This window comes from Convolutriloba macropyga, chromosome 1 (assembly GCF_964194025.1).
Source record: "Convolutriloba macropyga chromosome 1, txConMacr16.3, whole genome shotgun sequence".
Lineage (NCBI taxonomy): Eukaryota > Metazoa > Xenacoelomorpha > Acoela > Convolutidae > Convolutriloba > Convolutriloba macropyga.
In genome coordinates, this window is record NC_134468.1 from 79,166,244 (window position 1) to 79,193,044 (window position 26,801).

Genomic DNA, 26,801 nt, shown 5'->3' on the forward strand with positions numbered 1-26,801 from the left:
CAAATTCCATTGATTTTTCAACTTATGTGATTTTAAACCTATTTATAGAAATGCGTGTTTATGCATCTGGCCAATTTCAAAATGCTCATTTAATGATAGTACAATATATAGTGACTCGTGAATGAAAATAATTTTGCATTTTATTCAGATTTTTGACTGATTACTGCACCTAATTTATCAGTTATTTCAACCGTGGGAAGGAACTAATTATCGGAGTTATGAGACATCGAATTTTCCCAGATTTTCACAATTTCCACAACCAAATCCGCCGGATCCATAAACCTCTTAGCACCTATATATTTTCCCTCCCATTATTTATACTGCCACCCCCCCCCCCCCTAAAATTCCCCTCAACTCTTACTCTAAGTTCCTCAATACTCTTGCACTTAATCCTGTATATAAAAGTGTGAAAGGCCATTCAAGTGGAAAAATTGTCAAAATAAAGTGACAAAAATGCTTTGCGGTACAGGTAAACACTTCAAAATGTTTACAATACTTCAGAACGAAGCAAATAAAAATAGAAATTTTGGTCCAGAAAGTGATACTTGTTTTTCCAGACAAGCCTTAGAGATATTGACGTGATAACAAGTTAATAATTTATTGCATACCGTAAAACAAAATGGGGTGTTGGGTATAAAAATGGTGTAATGTTTATAAAAAATTTTATGTACTTTTAAGCTAGTGGGCTATTACGTCTGATTGCGGGCAACCCAATATCGCGTTTTTCGACATTTCGTCCATTTCGGTCACGTGTTATTTGCCACTTTGATTACAGGTGTTGCCACACTTCAGGGCTTCGAATTTTGTTTTTGCGGGCACCAACTTTATCTCGACTTAATCAATCCTCTACTCTTTCGTGCAAATTGAATCCGTGTCGATCTTAACACGTGGGGGGCTGGTTTTGTTCACAAACTTTTCACTCGACCAAACATTGTGTGTGTTAATTTACAAAACATATTTCACCAACGTGCGTTCATGTTAACCATAATCGGGTTATTATAAACTGCCCGGACAAACATGCATCCAGTTATAACTGGTCCAGAAATTTATAATAAAAGTCAAAAAGCCTCCTTGATTTTGCTAACTGTGATATAGGATCAAAATTAAATCCAGTTGGTGGTTTTTAATAGTTGGTTAATTTATGAAACCGATCTTTACCTTATTAAGAACAGATTTTGTAGGATTATTTTTCAAATTACAGCTCCATTAAGCTGCAGTCCCTTTATCTTTGCAAAATTTTCATGCGTTTTAAAGTCAATGCCGCAACTTGCCATTAAAGTTTTATAATAAGCTTTGTTTAAAATTGACCATTTATGGCTGCAGTACTTACGCTTTGTTTCAAAGCTATTTCAAAAGCCTGATTAAATATTTATTTTTATATATGACTTTGGGAATTTCCGATGGAAAAATTTTTAGATAATGCCAGCTTCTAAGCAAACTTGTTTTATCCAATCAAATTGCCTTGTCCTTTTATTTCATTTTCTCAAGAAGAAAAAGGGAAAATACTACTGCAGATAAAAAGACAAAAAATGCTGATATAAATTTTGCTTCAGCTAATAATTAACCATTTTTTTCTGAATTAAAACTGATCCGTTTTATTGGATGTCTTTTATTATTCGCCCCCATTACTGCCGTTTTTGCAACATCGTCATAATATTTAAAATGTCAAATTAATCTTTGAAATTTATAGCTTTCCTGTATATGAATTGACTTTAAAATAACGTGACTTTTTTACCAGTTCTACAATGTTGCAGGCGTAACAATAATCTCAATATAAAGCGTTTCGTTATTTTAGTCGATTAATTTACCAAGTAAAACCAAAATTCGCCTGAAGCGCCATTAGCTCATCAATTTACCACCCGGCAGATTTTTCATTTTTATCCCTTTTAGTTCGTGAAACATTTATAAACAAACTCGCTGGGATTGCGTTTTCACGGAATAAAAAATGTTTGCCAAATTCAAAATTTATTTTCCTGAAATTAATAATTAGAAAAAATTGCAAAGTTGAATTGTTGATTGAAATGCGAAATGGAGGCTTCTTTATTTTGAAAGCAATCAGAAAACAGCTGTCAAATTATTCCAGACCGTCGATTTTGAAGCCAAATCTGTCAATTCTAGATCAATCAATTCTACCATGGTTAGTCTCGACTAGTCTTGTCAAAAAAACCTAATTTGACAATAAACCCCCAAATTATTTACGAGTGCTAACTTGCTTTATTTACCAAACTAACCAAGAAATATCAAGATTGTTATTGAGCAAAGTCGCCAAAATTTATGATACCCCGGTTGTTATAAGTTACCATTTATAACTGGTTATTAGACTAGTTAAAACCCAGCCCTCTCCCAAGATTTTGTTATTGCTAATAGCTCAAAGTAATTTTTCTCAAAATATTCAATCCTTATTTTAAATAAGTACCGTAACCTAACTGAGTTATGGCTCTATAACTTGATTTAATTTAGCTGCGAGGGAAAGTCTTCAAAGTCTAAACGGTTCCAGTTAATATTTATAAACTTTTAAACCAAATTCTTCAATTTAAAACACGCACTTCTGTTTACATTTAGTTAAGTGTTGTTAAACTAAATTAACCTGCCTCCCCCAAAAAGGAGTAACTGTTTCACACATAAAATCAACGATTTTATTAGAGGTCAACTCCGAAATTTGTCATTTTCAACAAGATCGGTTGCAAGAGTTCATATAACGTTTATAAAAACCATCATTACTTCTTTTACACTAATTATCATTTCGTTATTATTTAATTAAAAAGTTATTTGTTGCAAAAAAGATGAATTCAAGCTCAAAATTTGCAATTACACCATCAGCAGTTCCGCAAGAAACCGATTATGATGAATATTCGACTGACTTTTTGCCCCTGAACCCAATTGGACTATGGGCGCTGGCTCTTTGTGTATTCTTACCCCTTTGCATAGCCACAATTACAGGCAACGTTCTTGTTATAGTGGCGTTTAAAAAGGAAAGAAAGTTGCGAACTGTTACGAATTACTTTCTGGTATCTCTCGCAGTTTCTGATCTTATCATTGGGCTCATTTCCATGCCAATGTACTCCATATACGTTTTGAAGGTCAGTTATGCATATTTTCAAATTCCTTTTTTAGAGTTCGTTGTTTTGTGCGGTCTTGATGCCTATTTTGGAAACCAACCTAATAAAGAAGTTCATAAGCGCCCCATTGCTACTCAGACTCTCGGCGCTTTCTAATTCTTGCAGTTGGAAGCGATTAGAAGGTTGAGAGAGAACAATTTAATGTAAATTGACAAAAAGCTCTACTTGTTCAACGTATACTTGGCAAGAGAAATGAAGCCTTGAGGAACAAGCAAGAACATGAGAACGGTTTAAAAAGACATGCCCAAGTTTGAGCACTTAGGACGAGTTAGTGTAATGGTTAGCAAACTAGGCTTGCAAGTAAAAGATGCTGGTTCGAAACCAGTACTGGGCAATTTTCACAGTAGTTGCCCCTGCTTACACCCCCAAACACTAAACTTCTTAACAATCATGACGTAAATGCTATTATGCGTTAGTAACCCAACAGCCTTCGTCTGCCATTCTAGGGAATCTGAAATAATAGCATGGATTTAGTTACCAATTTAGGTTTGCGTTCTTGACTGTCAATTAGGCACATTGTTAGAAAACTGGGAGTGAAATTGTGCCAAATGGAGCGTTTCAGTAAAAGAAGCTATTTGCTGCGTACTTAAATGAGTCCAAAATCAGCAAACCATCTCAACTTAATTTAAATTTCCCCTTTTTTGGTTAATGGCGTCATTTACTCTGAGCTTTGATAAATTTTTCTAGATGGGTATTACATATGTGTGCACAACAGTCTAATATTAAAAAAGTAAGGCGCTCCGTTTTTTTTTGCCGAACCTTAAAACATAGAAGACTTTTTTCAAACCAACAGTCATTCAAGAGGCCGATAGTCACGAACATGGAAGAATTTTTAGCAGATTTTAACATGATTTTGAAATGATTTTCTGGTTTTTGTGCGCAGAAAGTTAGAGCAGAGAGATTTCGTGTCGTGATTTACCAAAATCAAGCTCAATGAGGAGAATTAGAACAATATGATTTTTTAAAATAATGTTAGTAAATATCTTTTCATTACATGAATATACAAAATTTTCATTCTGGATGTTAAGAAGCCTAAACTTTTTGAACACAATTTCACGAAACCTTCAACTATAACTTCCTCAAATCCTGCTATTGTGTGGTTGAAAATTGCATGGACCAGAGCACAACGATTTTTGATAAATAAATAATTTTTTTAATCATGAGCGTTTTCTGGGCCAAAAAAGTAAATTTGACAGAAACTAAAAGTTAGTACGTGCCGGACTCAGTTTACTATAATTTATGTTTTATTGCATATGTTTTTTTTGTGTAGATCAATATGAAAAAATTGAACCGTCGACAAACGCGCTGAATTAAATCGATTATACGCGTACGTTATGTTCGAATTTGTTCAACGTTGGTGTCTATATTACATCAGATTAGTTTTAAAAAATTTTTAACGGAACAAAATTTTAAACAAGATAAATTTTAGAAACATTATTTAATCTGAATTTTCTTTATAATTGGTGTCATTTTCAATTATCATTTCTGAATTGCTTGAATAATTGAAACTCGAGTTCAGTTAAAAAGGAAAAAATTACTGACTTCAACCGATTTTTTCACATTTTGAAAGCGTGTACACCACAAAAACTTTCTTTTTATTGACCTTAAAAAAGGTACTTTCTGAGCACACCAAAAACCATACAATTTTTGAAATAAGCCAAAAACACCTTTGCATGTTTCTTTGTGAAACTGTTGGTTCTTGTAATGGGATTATTTTTTTTTATTTTCTCCGTTCTCTCTGAAACTAAGCTTGAAGCATTCTTGAACATTTGTCTTATAAATATTGGATTACTGCAAACTTTGGAAAAATACCACATACTGCAGATTAGAGAATTATCCAAAACCTCGGTCAAGATGTAGCATTTAACAATTTCAAAAGAACTAACTTTGGCTCTCCTAGAAACTAAGGCCACCTCTCAGATTTTTTTTCCCATGAAATTTCGTCAATTCATTTAGGAAGCAACGAAACTTCTCGCACATGAAAACTAATAGAAACTCTTTATTGCAAAAATTTTGATTCCTTTTTGTTATGAGATTTGGCTGAATTCTTGAAATTATCATGGGATTTACAAATGTACACAATTAAACGTAATTATAATATCTATGAACTGCAGACACAAGATCGAGGATATTTTATAGAACCAAGTTACTGAAATATTATAGAACATTTTCAACTTTTGCAAGGTTTTAGTTATTGACGGGATTAAGTGATTGTTGGAAACCTCATATCCACTTTTTCATATTAACTAGTTCTTTTTTACTTTGTTTGTTTTTTAGGCAAGAATGATTCACTTTAATTCAATTTTAATTTTTTTGATTTTATGAAAAACCTTAAGGAACCTGTTTAATTATTCTCAGTCTTCTCTCTTGTCAGACACTCAAACTGATTTAAATTTTGTTCTGTTACTTTTTGACAAGTGTCTAGGTTTTATACACACGGATGTTGTTTGAAAATTGCTTCTCTGGTTGCTGAAAGTTCTTCCCTATTACTAATTATTACTAGCATTCGATTTGTATTGTTTTGAATATGATGTAGCATTTATCTAATTTTTCCTGCTGGAAATAACGCAAAAATGTCTTTTTTTTAATTTGTGCGCCCAAAGTCATTTGAAGAAAGATTTACATTTTACATCAGAAGAAATATTTCATAAGAAGAAAACTGTCAGAATCACTAAACAAGTCCTTTAAGAACGATACAAGAGTAACTTATCTCATCTCTGTTTTTCGTTGTTTCTGTAAATAATAGGCTGGTAAATATTTGTAGAAAACTGATTAAATCATTCAGCGTGAGCCTGATAGTAAACGCTGTTCTGCTCAGTCGTCGCTCGTAAAGATAGTTGTGAAGTCTAAATTATATTCAAACCGTCTTCATATTAAGCACTATCAAACCCGTGTGTGCGTGTGTGTTTATGTGTGTGTGTTTGTGTGTGTTTGTATGTGTGTGTGTGTTTGTGTGTGCGTTTGTGTGTGTGAGTGTGTGTGTGTGTGTGTGAGTGTGTGTGTGTGTGTGTGTGTGTGTGTGTGTGTGTGTGTGTGTGTGTGTGTGTGTGTGTGTGTGTGTGTGTGTGTGTGTGTGTGTGTGTGTGTGTGTGTGTGTGTGTGTGTGTGTTTGAATACGCGCTCGGACATTTCTCACTAAAATCAATTTTTTCCGCAGTATGCCGGATAAATTTGCAATTCAAGTCAGAAACCTCAATAAAAATGGTTGCCGATGTTGGAAGAAAATGTTTTCCGCAATGTAGTTGTGACTTATAAAATAATGCTGACTCTCTATATGTCACAGAAAATGGTGGTAAATATTTCAAGAATTACCATAACATTTTTGTTTCTAACACTGAAATGGTCTTTTCAAGCACCGTCTGATTTTTTCTCTACCTTTTTATACCTAATTAGAGCGTTACTCTCCGATAATTTGTGTTTATGATTCAACTTAACTCCACCACTATGATTCGATGTAACAGACTTCTGATTCGAATTAGAGCGACAAAAATTTTGGTCCAGACCATGTGGCGGTTCAATGATGACGCCTTGGAGGGTACCCCCGCGCGCCAGACGTTAAAATTCGACTTCTATTTCCACAACCTCACCTCGGTTATCCTCGTGTCTCCTTATTGTATTCTAATCACAACTCTACACGTAGGTCAATAACGTGTGACATAACTCTGAATCAGTACTGATATAAGAGTTTAGTACTTGACCAGTACTGATACATTACTTTCCACTGGGTTGGAAATGGCCCTTGAGAACAAGCAAAAATTTTGTACTTGAAGGGTTGTTCAATCAATTTGTATTAAGCTGAACCCTATCAGCTGATCCGTTTTCGTAGTTTAATTGGCTGTAAATCAAATTTGTACAGAACGTTATCAATATGACTGGACCCCAATTTTAAATGTATAGATTTTTTTGTCTGAATGTCTACAATAATTGCACATGAGTTTGATTTAATGAAAACAAAGGGTTTCTTATATAGTTTTTTCATTTGATTTGTCTGTTCCAATGGCGTCCAGGAGTCCAAAATATTCAAATTTCACTCAAATGACATCAATTTTAAGGAACTTTTTTTATGTTGTATATGGAAACCTGGCATGATTATTTTTCTAAGTTGATAGTGCCAATTATATAGAGGATTATAATCGGGGTGAACTGATAGAGGAATGAGATAATCGAGGTGAAATGATCGGGGATTAAACAATTAGGGGTGAAAATCGAGATGCCCATTTTTGCTAGTGTAGCAAAAATTGAGCTAATTTAAATCTCTTTCTGTACCGACTAATTTTTATTTTATACGATATATTTTCAGATGTTGATGACAAAGTTTGTCATACAACTTTTTTGCAACAGTGACATTTTTGTTAAGTAAGAAAACCTTTTTGAAAATACAATCATATTTTTTCGGCAAAATGTTCAATCAAAGCCGGCAAAAAATGTATTTTTTGTCGTTAAGTTTTGACGTTCTGATGTTTGCCACAATCTTCTTTAAAATTTTAGTGCAGCTTTCAAAATTGTTCATATTTACTGTCAAACTAAATAAATGCCAAGTAAAACGGTAAGCACAACGATGAAAACAAGTAAAACATGAATTTTGTTCAGAATTGCGTCTTATAATCATGCTAGAGTTCGAGCAGGCTGCCTAAATTATTTATCCGTATTAATTAATTATATAAAATATGCCAGTATTACATTAAAGTATAACATAACATTAAGATATGCCACTATAAATAAAGACTTTTTTAAATAGCATACGTCTTTCCGAAATTTATTTTAATCAAAAATGAATTCATGTTAGAAGATCGTATATGATTCTGACTGTATCTACGCTACAATTTCGCTTCAGTGAATTTTAAGTTGTCTTTTTAAGGAGGCCGGTTCAATCAACAGCTTAACGTCAGAAAGAGAATTTCGAGATTATCGATTATACTCTCCGTTTAATTTTAAGTACATCAAAACTGTGGAAGCCTAAATTCAAATCTATTCACTTTCTTGTACTACCCAAGACTGAGTAATAGTCGTGTAGGCCGATAAAACGTGTGAACAATGATCACGGTGATAGCGCCATTTGAGTTCATTGTTTTGTAGGAAATGCAGTGATTATGCTGAAATTATGACCAAAATGCGCTTGATTCACTGAAAATCTATCCCCGAAAATTTACTGCAATTTCAGCACATTTTTGACATAAATTTCCATTACAAATTCTGCTTTTCTCTGCGAAACCTCTTCAACATTTCTATTGGTGAACAAAACACTCAATAGTGAATTTTTTTTCGGAATCGCTGAGTGAGAAACGTGTTTTAGCCTGTTAACTTGACGTAAAAAATCACAACGAAACAGAAGGCAACTTATTAGCAATCGCACAAAAATAGCACCAAGTGTTTTTTAGACGACAAAGTTTTGATGCTCCTTTAACAGGTGTCAGTCTATTTTTTATACTTGATATCAAAATGTTTCAACATTCCTTACAAGAGGTTGCAAAAACAGGAAAATAATTTAAAATAAACACACCCTATTTGATAGGTTTTGATGGTTAGAATTAATAAAATTATGTTTATTGCATTTATTAACGTATTCTACCCAAAAAAGAACGTATTTAATAAATACTTTAAGTATTTGAATCTGATTAGCCAACAGAAATGACGCATTTTGATATTTTTGGCTGCTTATATCTCTGCTATAAAGCATGCTTTTTTACTTATTTACCAAGTACTATCCTCAGGCATCGAAGAAGATATGGAGTACTAATTTTACAACTGGACAGAGGAGCGATCCGTTGGACGTGTGCAAGGCGGTGGAGCTTGCGATGCTCTAATAGCCGAAATGTAGAGCTAACATTGGTGTGTCACGCTGAGCGGATTTAACTTCCACTTAATGACTTTGTTTTCATGTTCCGAGTGATATCGGTAGTGTTCCATTTTTCGATACACTCACGGACTCATTTCTCATACATTGCTCCTGCTAACTAAAAGCTTCGAGGAATTTTTTTAATTATTAGATGCTTGCGAGGACATTTTGATTTCCAGATTTTCTGTGACAATTTGACGAATTGTCATATTTTTCAGACACAAAGTGTTTACCCGTTTCATAACAAAAATGCAACATGCTAAGTAATTTTTTTTGGCTTAGCTTTTACTAAAATATTATTTTTTGCTGTTCCTTTATTATATCTTGTATTGTTCTATAAAAACGCTTCCGTAGAACTTTGTTTTTTGCCGACTGATACTTCTGTGTTCAAGATGAAGAAATAAGTAATTCTTTAGAGCCATTAAATTGCGTATTGTCAAAAATTTGTGCTTTTTTTGGCTAAATCTCTTCAACATTGCTCTGATGCACAAAACACTCATTAAGGAATATTTTTTTTTCTGAGTTGCTGATTGAGAAATTTGTTTCAGTCTTTTAACTCGACAGTATAAAATCAAAACGAAACAGAAGGCAACTTATCAGCATTGGTACAATGATAGCAACAAGCGTTTAAACAACAATGTCTTGATGCTCTTTTAAAAGGTGTCAGTCTCTTTTTATACTTGAGGTCAAAGCTTTCCGCCAATTGTTACAAGAGATTGCAAAGAAGGAAAACAAATTAAAATAAACACGCTTTTTTCATATGTTTAATTGTTAAATATTTTAAAATTATGTTGATTGCTTTTCTTTGAGTTTTCTACGCATATTAGAACGTATTTTTTAAATAAATAAAGTACTCGAATCTGATTGGCCGAGAAAAATGACGCAACTGTTATTATTTTGGCTGCTTATATTTCTGATATAACGCACGTTTATTTACGTAGTAACATACTCAGACACTGAAGAAAATGCAGGGTGCTGATTTTACAACCAGGCAGACGAGCGATCCGGTGGACGTGCGCAACGCTAAAAGGAGTGCGAATATTAGTGTGGGAGGCTGAGAGGATTGAACTTCCACTTAATGTCTTTGCTTTTAAGTTCCGCAGCGATATCGCTGGTGCTTCATTTTTCAATACATTCACAGATTCCTTTTTCATACGATTTTCATGCCAATCATGAGCTTCGGGGAAATTTTTTATTATTTTTTAGATAGTTGCGAGGTGATGTCAATTTGCAGAAATTCTGTAAGAGTTTGAAGCATTGTCATATTTATCAGATGCAAAGCGTTTACCCGTTTAATAACGAAAATGCAACTTGCTATATAAATTTATTGCTTAGTTTTTAATAAAAATTAGTTTTTTGTAGTTCTATTATTGATCCTTGTATTTTTATGTTGAAAATTTCAAAACGTTTGAATATAACGCGGCATTTTCAGGTGATTTGTTTGAGTAATTTGATTTTTTGACAATAAGAAAAATAAGATACCGCTAATAAATCAAAGAAGAACTTTTAAAAAAACTCAATTTTCCTATAATTGAGATTTTGAGGAGACAATTTCAGGTTAAGTTTTTTAGTTCAAAAAATATTTATATTAATTATAACGAGCCGAGTGTTTTATTTACTCTTTTCGTTGTTTGTTTAAAAATATAAATTACCGAATCGTGCCAGACCAGCGAAAGACATCGAATTTTACCCATCAGCTAAACGAGCTGAGACGTGGTATATAGCTTGTAGCATATTTAGCATGCAACACTTATTTTTTGGTAATGTACGTGAAGTTGCAAGAGTGCACGATAAAAATTAGGCCCACAAATGTACCAACATTATTAGAAGCGGACAAAGCAGCATAAAACAGCTTTGTCATTCATTCCCTTCTCTCAAATTAATATTTTCAGATTATGTAATTTTGCATGCGCTCCCGGTATTGTGACTAACTGTTTGAAAAAAAACAAGAGAACTTCTGTTTTCAAGGCTATTAATAAGGCTATTTTTACACTGTAAGAGTCGCTACTGGCCTTTTTAATTTGCAAATAGCATTTTAAGGGTGTAAAAACAACAATTAAGGACCATCATGATCTTCCTTTGGAATTGAAACCCTTGACCCTTGAAACAGTTCTGTGTTCAGTTCTATTTTTAATTTGGGTCTTCTGCCTAAAAGTTGAATATTTTATTCAAGTATTTTTTTCAGTTAAATTTTGTTCAGCTGATATTTTGAAGACGTGTTTCTTTTCATGTACTTTGCTGTAAGTGGTTTTTTAAGTTTTTCTTTTTTGTTTCATTTAAGGTTAAATGTCACATTGCTTTTTTATTCGCCCCATCTTAGCGCATGAAAAGCTCTCATTCTTTATGGCCAGCCAATTATTTCAAAACAAACAGAATAGAAGATGCATTAGAAATTGTTTTTGATTCAAGTCCCCTATTAAAAAAACTATAAAAGACAAATGCTCTTTAATTTGACTGGAGATTTGAACACATTAGGGTAGCTAAATAATTATCCAGATCAATTTGAACTAAGTAAACATCCATTAGGAATTTGGGATCGTTTCAGTTTATACCCACTCCCCCCCCCCCCCGCGCCTCCCGCTTTAAGAGAGAATTTTATCTGCCGCCCTCGAATGCAAGTGCTATATGAAGATTTGTTATGCTTTGGGACCATTGTAATTTGTAACTTTGTAACTATGTGCGCATAAGGTTGGGAAGAAGGCATAATTATGAACTCTTTTGAAAAGGCGATTGAAACTCATCAAAGGTTTTCATGACATCATGAATGCGTTTCGTATAATCAATATGCTTTTTGCAATCTTATCTTTTTATGAATTTTTGTACCAAAACCAGATTTCATTTTTTCTTTTTATCATCAAAATGTGCGCCAACTTTGCTTTTTAACCTTTCAAATTAACTAATTTCACCGCTAAGCTCAGCAGTGAAATTATAAATTTTTTCCGTAGGTTGTCTGCTTGTCTGGCATTGCATCCAGGATGTTTGCTTCACACCGGATTCACCATTTAGGCTCAATAATTTCGCTGAGTTCACCGCAACTCTTACATAATTCTGCAACGATTATCGGTGATGATTCGGGCGGGGTCCTGTTCTGATAAACGCTTATAGGGAAATTACGACATGGGTCTGCAATGTTACGAACGGGGGATTTAGGCTGTACATGTAATTGCTTGATAATATTTCAAGCCAGATCAAATTAAATTAAGGATAGATTGATGGGGTTGTATAGCAATCTATCAGCACAAAACATTTAGTAGAGCAATTTTTCAAAGTCATGTTGTCATAATGTCAGGAACATTCACAGACGTAAATTATTGACATTATTGCTGTCTGATAAAGTAAAAGATGTCTTTCATTAAAAAATGGTCCGTCTTGTTTGGTTCGCTATGTTTATGAAGAGATAAAAAAAAGTTTTAAAACTACTCTGGAAAAATTCGGAAAACTGCAATTGACTGGAAAAAAATTGACTTAATTTAATATTCTATACTAAAGAAAAAAGATCGACTTCAACTGAATTTTGAGTTCAGACTATGCTTTAAAAAGTCTTGCATTTTGTTTACTGTTTTGCTTTTTTTGCAGCAAATGCTCAGGGTTCTTTGGTTCGAAATGATGGCGCTAAAAAGGAGGTTTTTCCTACTCGTGAAAAAGTCGATTTTAAACGCAGGAAAATCTTCGGTTCGTTTGGTTTTAAGACAAAAAATCGGGGTATTAGGAATATGGCTAACATATGAGTCCACGTCAGTACTCGCTATGAAAAAGTATGCCGGTTCGAGTATGCCTGAAAGTATTAATACTAAATTTGATCCTCTAAAGTCTGAAATATTAAAGGTTTTTCCTGGCTATCCCATCGGATTCACACTCTAGGCTCAATAATTTCGCTGGATTCACCGCAATTTTTACATAAAATTGCAACGATTATCGGTGATAATTCGGCGCACTGTTTGCTTACGCAGTGAAAAGTTATAGAATGGATTCAGTATTTTGTTCAACTTATTGACCAGAAAACAATTTTCAATTGTGTATTTTTAAAAATACTCTGTCGAATAAATGCATGTATCACGCCGACAAAATATTACGAAGTTAGTTTTTGCTCAACTTGATACATATGCTTTAAAGTTTAATTATCAAATTGAATAATATTTGAATTAAAAACTAACTTCGTAATATTTTTTTTCTGGTTAATACTGCATAGAGGTAGATGCGGCTCGCACTCATATTTGCCAAAAGAGTCATTATAAACGTACCATACAAACCATATACAAACACTTATTAACTCAACAGATATATGAACTATAAAAAATCACTTATATAGACTTACTTATGAATTACAAACGCATTTTTTGGTCTCTTGCATTCGGTTTTGTGTTGTTATTTTCCATATCTAGCATTGTAAACAAGGAAGCTGTTCAAAAAAGTTTTATAATAGTACCCCCTAGTGGTATCTTTAATCGCACGATCGTCGATAGAAATCAATCTATAAAGCTGGCTGATTACAGTTCCTGCACGGCTCAAACGTTTAGAGATTACAACACATTCCGACAAACGATAACCGATCTTTTCACAGTTATTAGTGAAAACCGTCTCTCTGCCAACTATAGATTAAATTATCTAAAAATTGCCGTCGAATTTTTTGCGCAACTTAAAGAAAAGAAAACTTTTGAGCAAATTGACGCCATTGTTGACCTGGAACTGTCGCAAAAATTATCGAAGATGTCAATTGAGAATATAGAAGACATTTTAAAGGTTTTGGGTCAGTTGTTCCGAGGCGTGAAAACAAAATTTGAAAAAAATTTTGGCGACTGTATCAACAAATGTTATCAAGATCTTGATTCTGCAAAGAAAAGGATTTTTGCAGACCTATATGACATTCAACGTGGAGCAGTGTGCAAAAGGAGCAAGAAATATATCTACGGGTTCCGAGATTTCTACGTATCACCCAGGTTGGGAAGTCGATTTTGTGAAATGACATACCGTCGAGAAGAGGGTTTATTTCTGACCCTAATTACAAGGTCAATCACAAGTAACGGTAAACACAAAGGTTTTTTTGAATTTTCATTTCACTGTCTAAATTCTCAATATGAGCCAATCAACTGCTGTCTTTTCTTAGCCGAACTAGAGGTCATTTCAGCGCAAAATTTGGTCCACCAAAACTTTTTTCTGGTGTTCTAGGAAATTTTCGTTTCGGTTGCTCCAAAAACTATGGTCTCGAAAAACCTGAAATTATCGAGAAAGGTTGAAATTGGTATCAAAAATGATGCGAATATCTTGTTTTTACTCAAGACCAAAATTTTTGTTCATTAGAATCCATATAAATAAAGGAAAATATAATTGACCTTCGAATCAACCATTTTCAGCTGAAAAAAAACGCTATTTTCAATTGTATATAAAAAGATCTCAAAATTTTGGTACGAATTTTCTAAGCTGCTATCTTTTTCCAAGAAAAATTGAACCAGAATATCTAGTTCAATAAGTTCGCATAAGTTAAATTTCGTTTCAACTTTTATTTGATTCGAAGAGATTTTTATTGATTTACTAGATAGAAGTTATCTAGAACATTAAAATCTTGTAGTTTTACTGTCACCCCGGGTCACTCATTTCATACTCAATGCCAGCTAGTCAAACAATTGCCCTTTTCTAGCCAAGTAAAGTCGACTAACGGTCTTTTCGGAGCTAAAAATTGGTCTGTCATTGGTCTTTTGATAGGTTTTAAAATAATTTAACTCGTTCAAATTTTCAGATGCTTTAAACAGAGTTTTCTATGATCTAAAGATAAGAGGCCCGTAGGACTTGATATGAAACTATCACAACGAAACAATTTATCGCGTCCAAATTTCAAAGTTTAAATGAGGGGGGAGTTTCCTTCTGGGGGGAGTGGACTTGTTTCTCATAGCAATTCAGAGCTAAGGCATTATTTTTCAATTGTAACCAGTACTGAAACAGCGGTTCACAATAAAAAATGTTTGTTTCATTCTACACAGACTAATTCAAGCCAATTTACACTATTTTATTTTCTTGCTGATCAATCTGCTCGACCATTTTGATCATTCAGACTGTGAATAGATTGGAGATCGAAAAGTTCGAATAACTCTCATAAAGGGGCAATTTCAAAATGGCGTACTCGTATCTCGAAGTTCTCTCCAATATCACTGGCATTACACTGACACCTGAGTACTCCTTTTTTGCATTGAGTTCAGTATTTAGGAACAAATGAGATCAACAAACATTTGGCCCATAATCGCCCAAATAACCCCAACCTCTTTCTGTAGTGGCTTTTTTGGAGGTTTATTACTATCTAAAATTAGGTGGGTTTCATTTTTTAGTGGGGGTTTAATTCATAGACCCGGAATTGAAACAACTGAAATAACTGAGATAAAGTGGCTCGTTAACGTTTTCTTTTCAAATCGATCAGAATCGTGTAGAACCTTCGAATCGTGCAGTTTTCTGTCAAGAGAGACGTAGCCGTTAGTTTGGGTCAATCCGTGATCGACCCTAACTTTTCTCGGTCGACCGATTTTAGACCCTGGCCAGATTTTGGGCTCACCATGTTTTTATCAAATATGGATTAACTAAGGTCATACCCAATATTGATCCGTTTTATTAAACGACTTCCCAACTAGGCCAGGTGTGGGGAGTATTTTGCACAGATTAATTCAACTACTTACCATTGGACTTCAAAAAGAACTGCCTGTTTTTGTTGACGATTCCAAATTACATTACGGACAAAATGTATTGAAAATAAACTTTCAAAATTTCCAAACATGTTCGGAGATTTCCAATGCCAGTCGTGTGGACATTTTATCAACAGGGTTCGAAATGAAAAATCCAAATTACGGCAAACTTACAATTCCGGCAGTTCCGAAAAAATATGTTTCGGGTTTTGATTACTGTCACGAAGATATTTCGGCATGGTATTCTGGCGTGCTTATCGCTTTTTTAATTGAACCTACCAACGTTCTAAGAGAAGAGTACAAACAATTTGAAAATAAGTATTTGAAAAAATTGGGTGGCGAATTTCTGGGCGTTCAAATCAGATCTACTGATAAAGTTGCTAAAGCAAAAAATCTCTTCAGACATCCCTCGGATTTCCATTCTTGGATCAAAAACTGGGAAATATTTGAAGGTGGAACAAATCAAAATGTTTGGGTGGCAAGCGATAACAGGACTTACTATCAAACACTTGCGAAACTGTTCCCAGAAAAAATTCTTGGTTCTTTGAACTTAACATTGGATGTTAATGTGAACAGATACAATCCGAGAGGTCTTCAGGATTTCTTTTTAGACGTCTACGCTATGCAGAAATCTAGCCTTGTTATCGGAACACATTCGTCAAATATTTTGAGAGTTTTGTACGAACTTCGAAGTGTGGATGATATCTTTGCATCTAGCAAACTCATTTCCTTGGATTCTTTTTACTCTTACGACCCATCTCTTTATTATGGTTTTAACTACAAAACAATTAATCCTAATTTTTGCTTCAAATCCGGGCACTCCATGCTGGAACCAAATTCGAGTTCCAAAATTAACAAATGTTTTGAATCTTCTGAAAAGAACCTGCAACCCGTGAATGAAATTACCCTTTCTGTAACAAGAGACTTTAGAACTCCAGTATACGGGTTTCATCGGTTCAAATATGTCTTCACACTGCCCAACAGTTCGCAAAAGTCTAGCAGAGATTGCATGGCACCACTTTTTGCCCTTGAAAAAGTACAGGTGCTTGTATAAAACTAAAACGAGTTTGTATTTTAGCATTGCCATGCATTGTTACCATTTAACTTTTAACATTTTTAACTTTCTCAGTAATAATTCTATTTGTCTTTTCAATTTTGAATTTTGAAAATTTTGTGATTATTTTGTTTATAACAATTTGTTTAAAGACCAAAAATTAAAGACCAAGAGACCAGAACAATTTGCATGGGAAAAGTGCCCTGTGAACCGCTCAACCGAACGAGATATTTCACATGAAAAGTTATGGGTCGTATCAATAGAAATCCCGTCAATCGAAGAACATTTTCTAAAGATATTTTTCATCAAAAATGAGTATCTTTTCCATTATAACCCTCCCCCCCCCCCCCCCCAAAAAAAAAAAGTTATAGACCCTATTAAGGAATGTTTACCATGAATGGGGGCTACACTTTATAGGACCACTAAGCTGGGGGGGGGGGGCTCTAAGAGGATTGAAAACTACTAAACAATGATGTTGTCAATGTCAGCCTCCGAAAAAGAACATGCAGTAATTCCATTGAAAAGATTGTTACTTTGGCCACAAACGAATCACTGAAGTTAAAACTTTTTAAATTAGTGTTAAAAATTAGAGAAACGTACTTTGGTGCAATCTTGCTTGACTAAAAATATCTAGCAGTTAAAATTGGGATTTCCTTTCTCATTGGGTGAGGTTAAACGTTAAGGATATTTACCCCCTCTCATTGAGTGGCAACTAAATTGCTCTTTGTTTGACCCAAAAATCTGATGAATAAATCTGTGTCACCCCATTCTGTGTCACGCAGTCCGATTGTAATTAATGTTTTGGCAACATATTTTTAGAAACATTTTCTCGAGTAAAAGTGTTAGAAAAGCATTTTTCTTGTTATTGTAGCAGATCAAATTTATGCATGCCAGTTTTAGCCTATTTTCATTTGCTCTTTTCTAATATTTCGATCTCAGCAGAGCTTCCCCTGCCAAAAACTTCCATCTTTTTTGTCTGAAGCCTGTACAATTTGTTATAAATGATGATCTCATAGTCTCAGTGGCCGCTAGTCAAACAGAACTCCAATGATACTGTGTTTAGACACAAGATTAAATCAATTTTTGTTAAATTTTTTCAGCAAACAGTTTTGTTTTTTGATTTCTTGACAGTATAGAATATGGCTTGTCATGAGATTTTCATCTCGAATTTCATCAGTTTGCGAATTTCATTAGTTTGCATTAGTTTTCATTATATTTTGGTATTTTTCGCATATAGTTTAGATGCTTTTCTATTCTTTTGCACCCGACAACAAGTACAGTACCACAAGTTAGTACATTTGGACTTTTTCAAAATCATTTTGAAAATGTAAACTTTTCGAATTGATGCTTTCTCGGTCAAACCTCATAAACCATCATAAACGTCAATCTTGGCGCCAGCACACTATCTAATTATATCGGCATCTCAAAGACATTTTCAACCTTTTCCGTTTGAACATTTTCCATTTTTGATCCAAAATTTATAAGAATTATAACCAAGTAAATTAACTTATTTTCCAATTAAAAATGCACCACGAAAAATGCATAGCTCATTCTGAAATGGTTTCTTTTAAACTGTATTTTTCTAAGTTTTGCATCGATCTAACTGATCAGTGGTTTGGTCAGTACTGAATTATCAAGATAAATCCTGAAACTCAATATTTTAGAGTTATTTTGTGCGCCCATTCGAACCAAATACGATCTTGTGATAATAAAAGAAAAACAGTTATATGTTAACGCATATTTTCCTCTTGTCAGGCTAGTTAGGCTTTCAATTAGTTATAGTGACATAAATCTAGAACGTGATTGACGCCGCTGTTGCTTCTCAGATCTGCGCCTAACAGGTAATAGACAAATTTTTCAAGCCGCGTCAGCAATGTCAAAAACATTTGTATCAAGATTAAGTTGGGAAATTGATGCAATTGAGGGAAAATGAAAAGCAATATCAATTCAAAAATGCTTGAACAAACCCTGAATGAAATACGGCTTTTTTGAATTTTTGCCCCCCCCCCCCTATTTATTTCAACTCGGCATTGAGTTTTATGATAACATTGTAATAATATATTTACACCACTATTTTGTCTCTCTCGCTGTTGGATCACCATAATAAGGCGTTTGTTCCCAGGTGAAAATTGCAATTAATCGGACGGGAACGGCGGCCAAAGAAAATTATGCCAAATTAGTACAATAGACAAAGGCAATGTTTCATGATGACGGAATTTTTGATGGAGTTAAAAAAATAGTCACAAGTTCCCAGAACTGTGTTTGGTCTGTTAAATTTGTATTTGTTTAGCCTTAACATGTTTTTGTTTTTGTGTATAAATTCCTTTGATGAATCAATCTATCTCTGATCAGACACTGAAAAATCAGAGTTACCACCTATACAGACTAGTTCATTACTGAATCATACTATGTTTTGAACTCAACTTACTCGGTTTCGTATTATGATCATGTCAGAATATACTCTGAACAGTAGAGTTTTCAGAATTCTGTCAACTATTTCGTCTGAATCACCATCCCTTTGTCATGCCCCCCCCCCGTTGATTCGGTTTTCATCCTCATAGCTAAATGAACTCACCAATGAGTTAGAGTTTGATAATTTACTAACTCAAACTCAAAAATTGAAAGAATTCTATTTAAACTCTGCGGGGTTTTTCGCGGCATTTTTTTAAAGTAGGAATATGGACCCTTCACTTCTTGGGCCTAGAGAGCATGATCTCAAAAACTGACGGACATTTTTTATAAAGAATTTTCTGGAATATTCTACCAATTTTTGGGATCATGAACTCTAGGCCCATAAAACAGAATCGGAGGGTCCATATTCCTACATAAAAACATGCCCCAAAAACCCTGAAGTTTTCAATCGTATATTTTTCATATTTTAAGTTAATAAACTATCAAACTCAAACTCATGTTGAATTCATTCAGCTAATTAACTTTTGAGGGCTAATTTTAAAGGTTAAATTGAAGTCGTTATAAACAGAAGAAAGCATTTATACAGAGTAAATGCAAATTGGGGACCCACCGTTTTCTTTACAGTTCATCTATTCGTCAGTGAAAATAGACATAACCTTCCTGTCTTAGATATTCATAATCAAATCAACAAATAGAAATAATTCCCAGCATTAATTTCACAATGCCTAGCTCGATGAGCAAAATAATTGCTCGGTATCATTTTTATTTTTGCAAATGCAGGCCGAAATTTATCGAGGCCTTAATTTTTCAAATTACCATAAACACATCCCCTCATAAATTCTCGAGCTCAGACTAGACAGTTTTCTGAGAAGTTAAAACGGAGACTGACAGATATATATTTTATAGCGATGGCGGCGCATAATAAATCACGAAATTCCAAATGGCACTTGAGAAATAGAAACTCGAAAATGTTTCAGCATGTAGGCGTATTTGAGAACCTTTAAGGTAAACTTCTCAAAGTCAATTTTGGTCTGAGAGCCATGTCGTTTGACAGCTTGACATAAATTACAAACTGATACTTGAGAAAATATAATGAACCAGCTACGTTTGGAACTCTTTCCCTCATGTACATGGGACTATGTTTACAAAACTGTTTTTCTTAAAAAAAAAACAGGAATAACAGATTTCATGTTTGCTCGTACTTCAAATTTGTAGTTAAAAATAAATTTTGGTGGATTTGATGGAGATGAAAATTTCATCAAATAATTGCATTTTAAGTCTCTTGAAGGGACGCGAAAACTAGAAATGGTGATAATCTAATTGAAATGACAATAAATTTATTTTAATGGATTGTGATTAAATATAATTGAATCAAGTTAATTAGAAATATATACTTAGAGCGTATAATGCTGTTCCTTCATTTCCAAATGGGTTTTTATGTCATTTAGTTTAGTTTAAAAACACGAAAAGACTTTCATATAATCTTTCATTCCAACGATTGGTTCCACTTCAGCTAGTAAAATATTGTAAAGCAGGAATTCTTATTTTAGAGAAATTTTTTTCTTCAATTTAACTTAACTTTTCTGATCAATTAAACTAATAATTTAGGCAACTTGTTTTCCTGAACTTTGAAGGCACATATTTGGCTCCGCAGTTTTCAACCTATTTGTTCCAACATTTCTTTCAGAAAATTGCGGAACATTTATCAGAACACATGGGAAAAACATTCTGAACATATTAGAGGAAAATGAACGATATCATATCAAAGCTTCTGAAACGTTGATTTTAACAGCGTAACGGTCTTTTAGTTTCTAGTAGTTTCAATTTTCTAAATTGCCAAAAAATGTTTGTCCTACTTCTTCCAATGGCTGGGGGATACTCCATTAATTAAAAAAAGGTATCACAGGTTTTTTTGAACAATTTTTCTCAAACAACTCTTTAGATACATTTAGGTAAACAGTTTTGTTTGCTAATTGCTGTAAAAATTGTTTTTAAAAATGCTGAAATAATTAAACAAAAACGACAAATATTTTGATAACAAAGAGTTCATTTTGTTTTTTTTTTCAATTAAAAATGCAGTTCGAATACAACAAAATTTTTATTTTTTTGATCAGACTTCTTATGGCTTCAATTCTGCGAGTTGAACGAAGAATGCAGTTATTGCGGGTTTCACAGTAAAAAAGTCGGATTGTATTGGTGCTGTTTTCTTGTAAAATGTGTTAAGACATTCTTGGCAGAAAATTGAAGTTTCAAGAAGGCATAAAAATGAAATTTCATTGGCCAAAAAATTGCTCTTAGATTCCACATCTAGTTGTAGTACTTTTAATGGTCTCATTGAGTTGAAATTGACAGCGTGGCCTATATTCTTTTTTGGAAGTTTTTATGCACAAATTTGTGTAATTTATAATATTTTTGTAGCTGTTTTGTTGAGATGTTCCTAAAAGGCATTTAATTTCATGTTCCTGGCAATTTATAGAGATCTTTTGCAAACAAAAATTTCGTTTATTGTCTGTTTTATAAGTACATGTGGGTTGAAGTTATTTTAAACACGAAAAAATTATTGACAATTGCATATTCAAATTTTATTCAATTTTTTGTCATTTTTGATTTCTCGCTTTTAAAAACCAAAAAATCCTTTTTTTTCTCAAGATAAGAACTGGCTCTGAGGACCTTAACTTATTTTTGCTATTTGTTTAAAGTTTGGTTTGGATTTCGTTGTGTTTGGGCTTCTTTCTCTTTTGTACGTTTAACAACCTTCCTGTTACCTTGCAAATGAGTTTTCGTTTAGGTTCTGATCAGATAATATATGTTTTTGTGTCTTGACTTTCGAAAAGTAAATAAAGTTGTAGTGATTTCGGAACTTTTTAGATTTTTTATTGATTGTTTTTTGAAAACTATTTTATACCATTTTAAGTAAATAAACTCGGCTTTGCGTCTGTCTCTACTTTTAATTAACGGGCCGCGAAACTATTTTGCCGCTTTTGTGGCACCTGGCAGCTATAATGGAAAAAAAGGACGCAAAAGTTAGAGACGGCAGCAGAAAGAAAGAGTGATGTGAGAATGAAATAATTCTTAGACATTTTATTTTTTCGATAACCAATAAAATACATCAACGTTTATCCTTAATTTTAGTAACTCACCAAATTTGTCCCATAGACGAGAAAAATTTTTCTAAGTCTTCATTGATGATTAGTCTTTGACTCCTTTCCGTTTAAGCCCCCTACCCCAGCTTAGTGGGCGCATATTATTTCCACCCCCCAGACGCACGTGTCATATTTTTAGTTAATGAATTATCTTGTAATGGCGCGGGCTCTTTAACTGAGGGCGCATAAAGGTTACACAAATGGAAATGATCCCAGCATTTTCATAAAAAAACAAACGAGGCCATTTCTCGATCATGGACTTTTTCGGTGTACCTGAGTATTCTCATAACCCGAACAAACCAAAGTCTGGATCATATCCCATTTTGGTCTGGACCTGCTTTTTCATTAGGATTTTCGAACAAGCAGGTAAGCGCACAGAAACTTTAAACGTGTCAAAATGTTGATCATAGGTGATTGTGGTATGCCTGGGTATTTTTGTAGGCAAAAGTCGTGTGGATTTGTTTTTTATGAGTCTTGTTGAGCGCGGACCTCAGCCTGGTTTTGAAATGCGAGTTCTGCATGAAAGTTTTTGAACAAGAATAATATGGGACATTCGTAGTCATCATTAGCGCCCCGATTTAATTATCACAATTTTTCAGACAAAACAGCTCTATTTCAATAATTTTTTTAATAATTGCGTAAAATTTGTCTTATATTATTTGCGTAAGACTTTATAAAAACGGAGATTTGGTTTTGTGAAAATAAGCTTTAATCCGTTAACCGTGGTTGTCTTGCAATCTAATTTGCCAGGTTGGAACCGAGACAACTCCTAGAAACTTCCGCCATGAAAATGAGCAATAATATGCGTTTTTGCATGGCGCTGCTAGTCTGCACCCATCACTGAAAATTACTTCATTTTTTATGTTTAAAATTCGACCTTAGAATTTCGATGTTTTCTTTGAATGGCAGTTTTTGGGTCACACTTTGCGCTGTTTGAGCATTTGTCACGAACGTTAAGTTAGATCTGATCGGCACTGCATGATGTAATTTCAGCGCAATTTTTTTTTCGCTTGCCAATTTCAATCACATATATCGTTGATTCCGAAAATCGTATGATGTAAAATATAAAATGACGCTCTTCTCAAAGAGCGCAAGTACTAATTATTCATTTAGTTTGATATATTTGAAGCAATCTTCAACATATCTGTATATTTGAAATTTTTGGTAAAATCATGTTATTTACCTGGTTAATTCACTATTTTTTTGGGCTGGGGTTGATAACTAGGATCTGGCGAGATTTGGTTTTTGCTAGCTAGTGAAATTTTATTTGGGAGCGCAAAATAGGTTTTATTGACAAAATTTTGATTTCTGGTGATGGCGGGTGGCATGCGACAACTGAGGTTGTGTTTGGGTGGGTTTAAAAATTGCCAAAACAATATCTGATAATGCTCACTTAAGCATTGAACAGTCCTAAAGAGCGTCTTTCATTAATTTTTCCATTTTCAATAAGCTTTTCTCTCCTCTCAAGTTTTGTAGTCTAAATTTATTCTTGGCTAACAATGATTTCTTTTGTGAGCCAAGTTTGTGCAAATATTGCGTCCTGTGTTTCTATTCATTGAAGGTTCGGCGTGTTGGTTAATTTTTCATTTGTTCTTTTGTCCCAAAGCGCAAATCAATGAATTAGCGTCCACTAATCGCTGGATACCCCGTCTGAAGTTTAATCAACTTTAGCCGCGATCCCTTTTAAGCTACACCAGCTATACAATTCTCTTCTTGTACCATGGCCGCTATCATCCTGCTAAGAATATTAGCCGACAGGGGGTTAAGCCGACAGAAAAAAAACGTGGAAATTTAACCATAATGACTTTGATTTGATTGGTCGGCATATATTATTAGTCAAAATATCACTAGTTTGTACAACCATAACATAGCGATTGGGTTTGTAAAGTTATCAAAATTTGGTTGTCGGCTAAACCTCCTGTCGGCCAATTCGGCGATCGCTCGATATCCTCTACTAATATATGCTGTCTGCTTAGATTGCTTTGCTTTTTGACCATTCTTCAAAAGCATGTCCATTTAATAAAACCATTTGGCGAATTTAGACGAAAGATCACTAAAGACAAAACCTCATTTTTTAAGACTGAAAAATTTTTCAAGCGTAAAAACTTTCAGTTTAAGAGGTCAAATCGTAAGGTCAAATCAGCTGAAAACTAAGCACGGTTTATTGGCGTTTATGTTCAAATTATTCGGCACAACTATACTAGCCAATGAAAGCTAAAAAAGTAAACATAACACTTGAGCGGTAGCAATAATGTCTACAAGATGCGGTCATTTTCGCTTGCTGATTCTGCTGTAACGTGTCTTCAAAAGTAAATTCCACGAGATTGTGGCGCGAGTATGTTGAATTGAATGCGCGAAATTTTGTTACAATTGTGCTTCGGCGTTATGGCCGTCAGAGAAAATTGAAAGAATCTGTTTTAAGAAAATTTTGTGCCTTCTAGTTAAAAGCACAAAGTTACCGTTTTTTTTCAGTCAGCAGAACATAAATTTTCGATAAAGTGAGGCGGTCGGCTTGAGAATCTGTGATTCAATTTGAGTTAAGAAAGTCAAGCCAGGATCAAGACGCGCTCTGTTTGAACAAATTATCGGGTCACGTTCAGATTGGAAATAGTGAGTGAAAAGATTAAGAGAAAAGATAATACAATAAAGCCTTACGCAAGTAAAGCAACATAAAAAAATCGCTGCCCTATAAATTCGAAAAAGGGGAAACCTACTTTATACTCAAACAATTGACAAACAAAAACAAGGATATAAAAATTTGAATAGAACGGGTGCAAAAATAAATACTGGTAAAAAAAACAAAATGAGTAACAATCGAAAAAAGGACAGTTCAGGATTATCACAACGGCTTGTTCAAACAAAGATGTTCCTACTGTTCGAGCACAATAAGATAATAAGCTTAACAGTCTTTTTCGGTTATTGACCACCCCCCTCCCCCTCCCGCCCTGTAAAGCCAATTATTCTTCCCCTAAAACTTACAAAAATTAAATTTTTTCCGCAATGCAAAACGCTATTTCGTTTTCATCACAAACCGAAGCGTTGATTGAAAGTACTTTTTTACAATAGTTTCCCTTAAGATTAAAACGGTCAGCCGATTAAAATATGAAAAAAATTTCTGATAAAGAACGGACTATTCATGCATACATGATATAAAGTTTATTCTTTTCATGCTCGTGCAAACTTCAAAGGTTCGCTATGTTAGCATTTGAGAAATGCATTTTGCTCAAATATGAACAAACTTTACTTCTTTAGGTAAGCTGAAACCCGTGAAAAAGGGGCTGCAAAGAGCATATGGCTCTCAGATCTCGTCTACGTTTTCCGAGCACCGCAATTTCAGCAATGAGTAGGAGAGTATAGTAGGCCGTATTAGAGAGTTTTGGAATGTAATTATCGGAAATAAATGTTAATTCAGGCTATAAAAAAGATGAGATCATATTGGCAATACTTAAATGCGATGTTTTTGCATCAAAACATACAAAACAAATTTGATCTTTGAAAATATACAAAGAAAACAAATTAAAGAAAAAAAAACATTTGAAATAATTTTGCACGGTTTGTCATGAAAAAAGTGTGCAATCTTTTTTAAAAATTTAAAAAAGAAAACAGTTTCTTGATGAACAATCTCTCGTCAAATACTTGATTACAGTGTGCCCGTCAACATTTAATATGCAAAATTTCCCAGACTTTGAGCTAAAGTGAAATTGGTCGAATTAAGGGCTTGAGCTATTGGCATCCATTGACGAGCTCTTCTAATAAGTTCAGAGCGAAACAATATGGTTAGTTCAAAATTTTGAATTGCAACAAAATGGCGCAATTTAGCCGCATTAAAGGGCAAAAGGTGACTAGAATCGACTTTTTTTTAAAAAAGTGTGTAGCATGTTAATACTCCGGGAGAAAATTACTTCGAACAAAGATACAGTTTTTGCTGAAACTTATCAGTTTTTTGTCGATGTAGCATGATTGTTGACTAAATAATATGAGATCCAATTTGTATTTCCTGATTGAATTCCTGGTTTAAGAACCGCATATATCAATAGTAAAACCGAAATACAGTTCTGAAACATTGTGTTTTCTAGGTTTCTATATGCGCGCAATATCCTCACTATAAAAGAAATGAGGTCATTGAGCTCGCCCATACTCAGGTTGTCCTGTTTATTCTGAAAAACTATTCATGCACCGAAATTATTTCTGAGCAGTGTAATTTCATACTTTTGTAGATTTTAACTAGTAATTACTGCATTAGTGTACACGCTCTTTTTACTCACGCTAGATTGCTGTTAATTACCACTAAGCTTAGTAATTGTGAATTGCTACGCAATTTAAAGTTACCAGTACACACGCCGAATTTCGTATCGCAGATAAAGCAAACCTTGTATGCTGGAGTCAGGTTGAAGATATTTTTTGCAGTAAAATTTTATAAAAATTCAATACTAACCAGTGTATATTATCATATGAACAGCTTACTAGCCATCAACATAAAATGGTATGTGTTTAGACTGATTCAGCGCAGATTCGCAATGCCACCAACATCCGTGTTATAAAAATGTGCCAGTGCCTGTGTTAGTTGCCTAC

The 26,801-nt window shown here is 33.9% G+C and overlaps 2 protein-coding genes across 2 annotated transcripts in view; both read left to right on the forward strand.

Annotated features, from left to right (window-relative positions):
- Positions 1–761: 761 nt before the first annotated feature.
- LOC142344274 (muscarinic acetylcholine receptor M2-like) overlaps positions 762–26,801 on the forward strand; it is a 66,516-nt gene continuing 40,476 nt past the window's right edge. The window contains exon 1 of the mRNA XM_075395859.1: positions 762–3,080. Coding sequence (XP_075251974.1) covers positions 2,784–3,080 — 297 coding nt within the window. The 5' untranslated portion in view covers positions 762–2,783. The remainder of the gene's footprint in view (positions 3,081–26,801) is intronic.
- LOC142342996 (alpha-(1,6)-fucosyltransferase-like) lies at positions 13,109–16,800 on the forward strand. Its single transcript, XM_075394679.1, has 2 exons — positions 13,109–13,892; positions 15,570–16,800. The coding sequence occupies exons 1-2, from the start codon at positions 13,273–13,275 to the stop codon at positions 16,672–16,674; spliced, it is 1,725 nt and encodes a 574-aa protein (XP_075250794.1). The 5' UTR covers positions 13,109–13,272; the 3' UTR covers positions 16,675–16,800.

Excerpts from the sequence above, each read along its gene's own strand:
- LOC142342996 (XM_075394679.1), top strand. The coding sequence starts at position 13,273 with ATGAATTACAAACGCATTTTTTGGTCTCTTGCATTCGGTTTTGTGTTG. Across the intron at positions 13,893-15,569 it reads GATTTCTACGTATCACCCAG|GCCAGGTGTGGGGAGTATTT; the intron begins GTTGGGAAGTCG and ends CTTCCCAACTAG.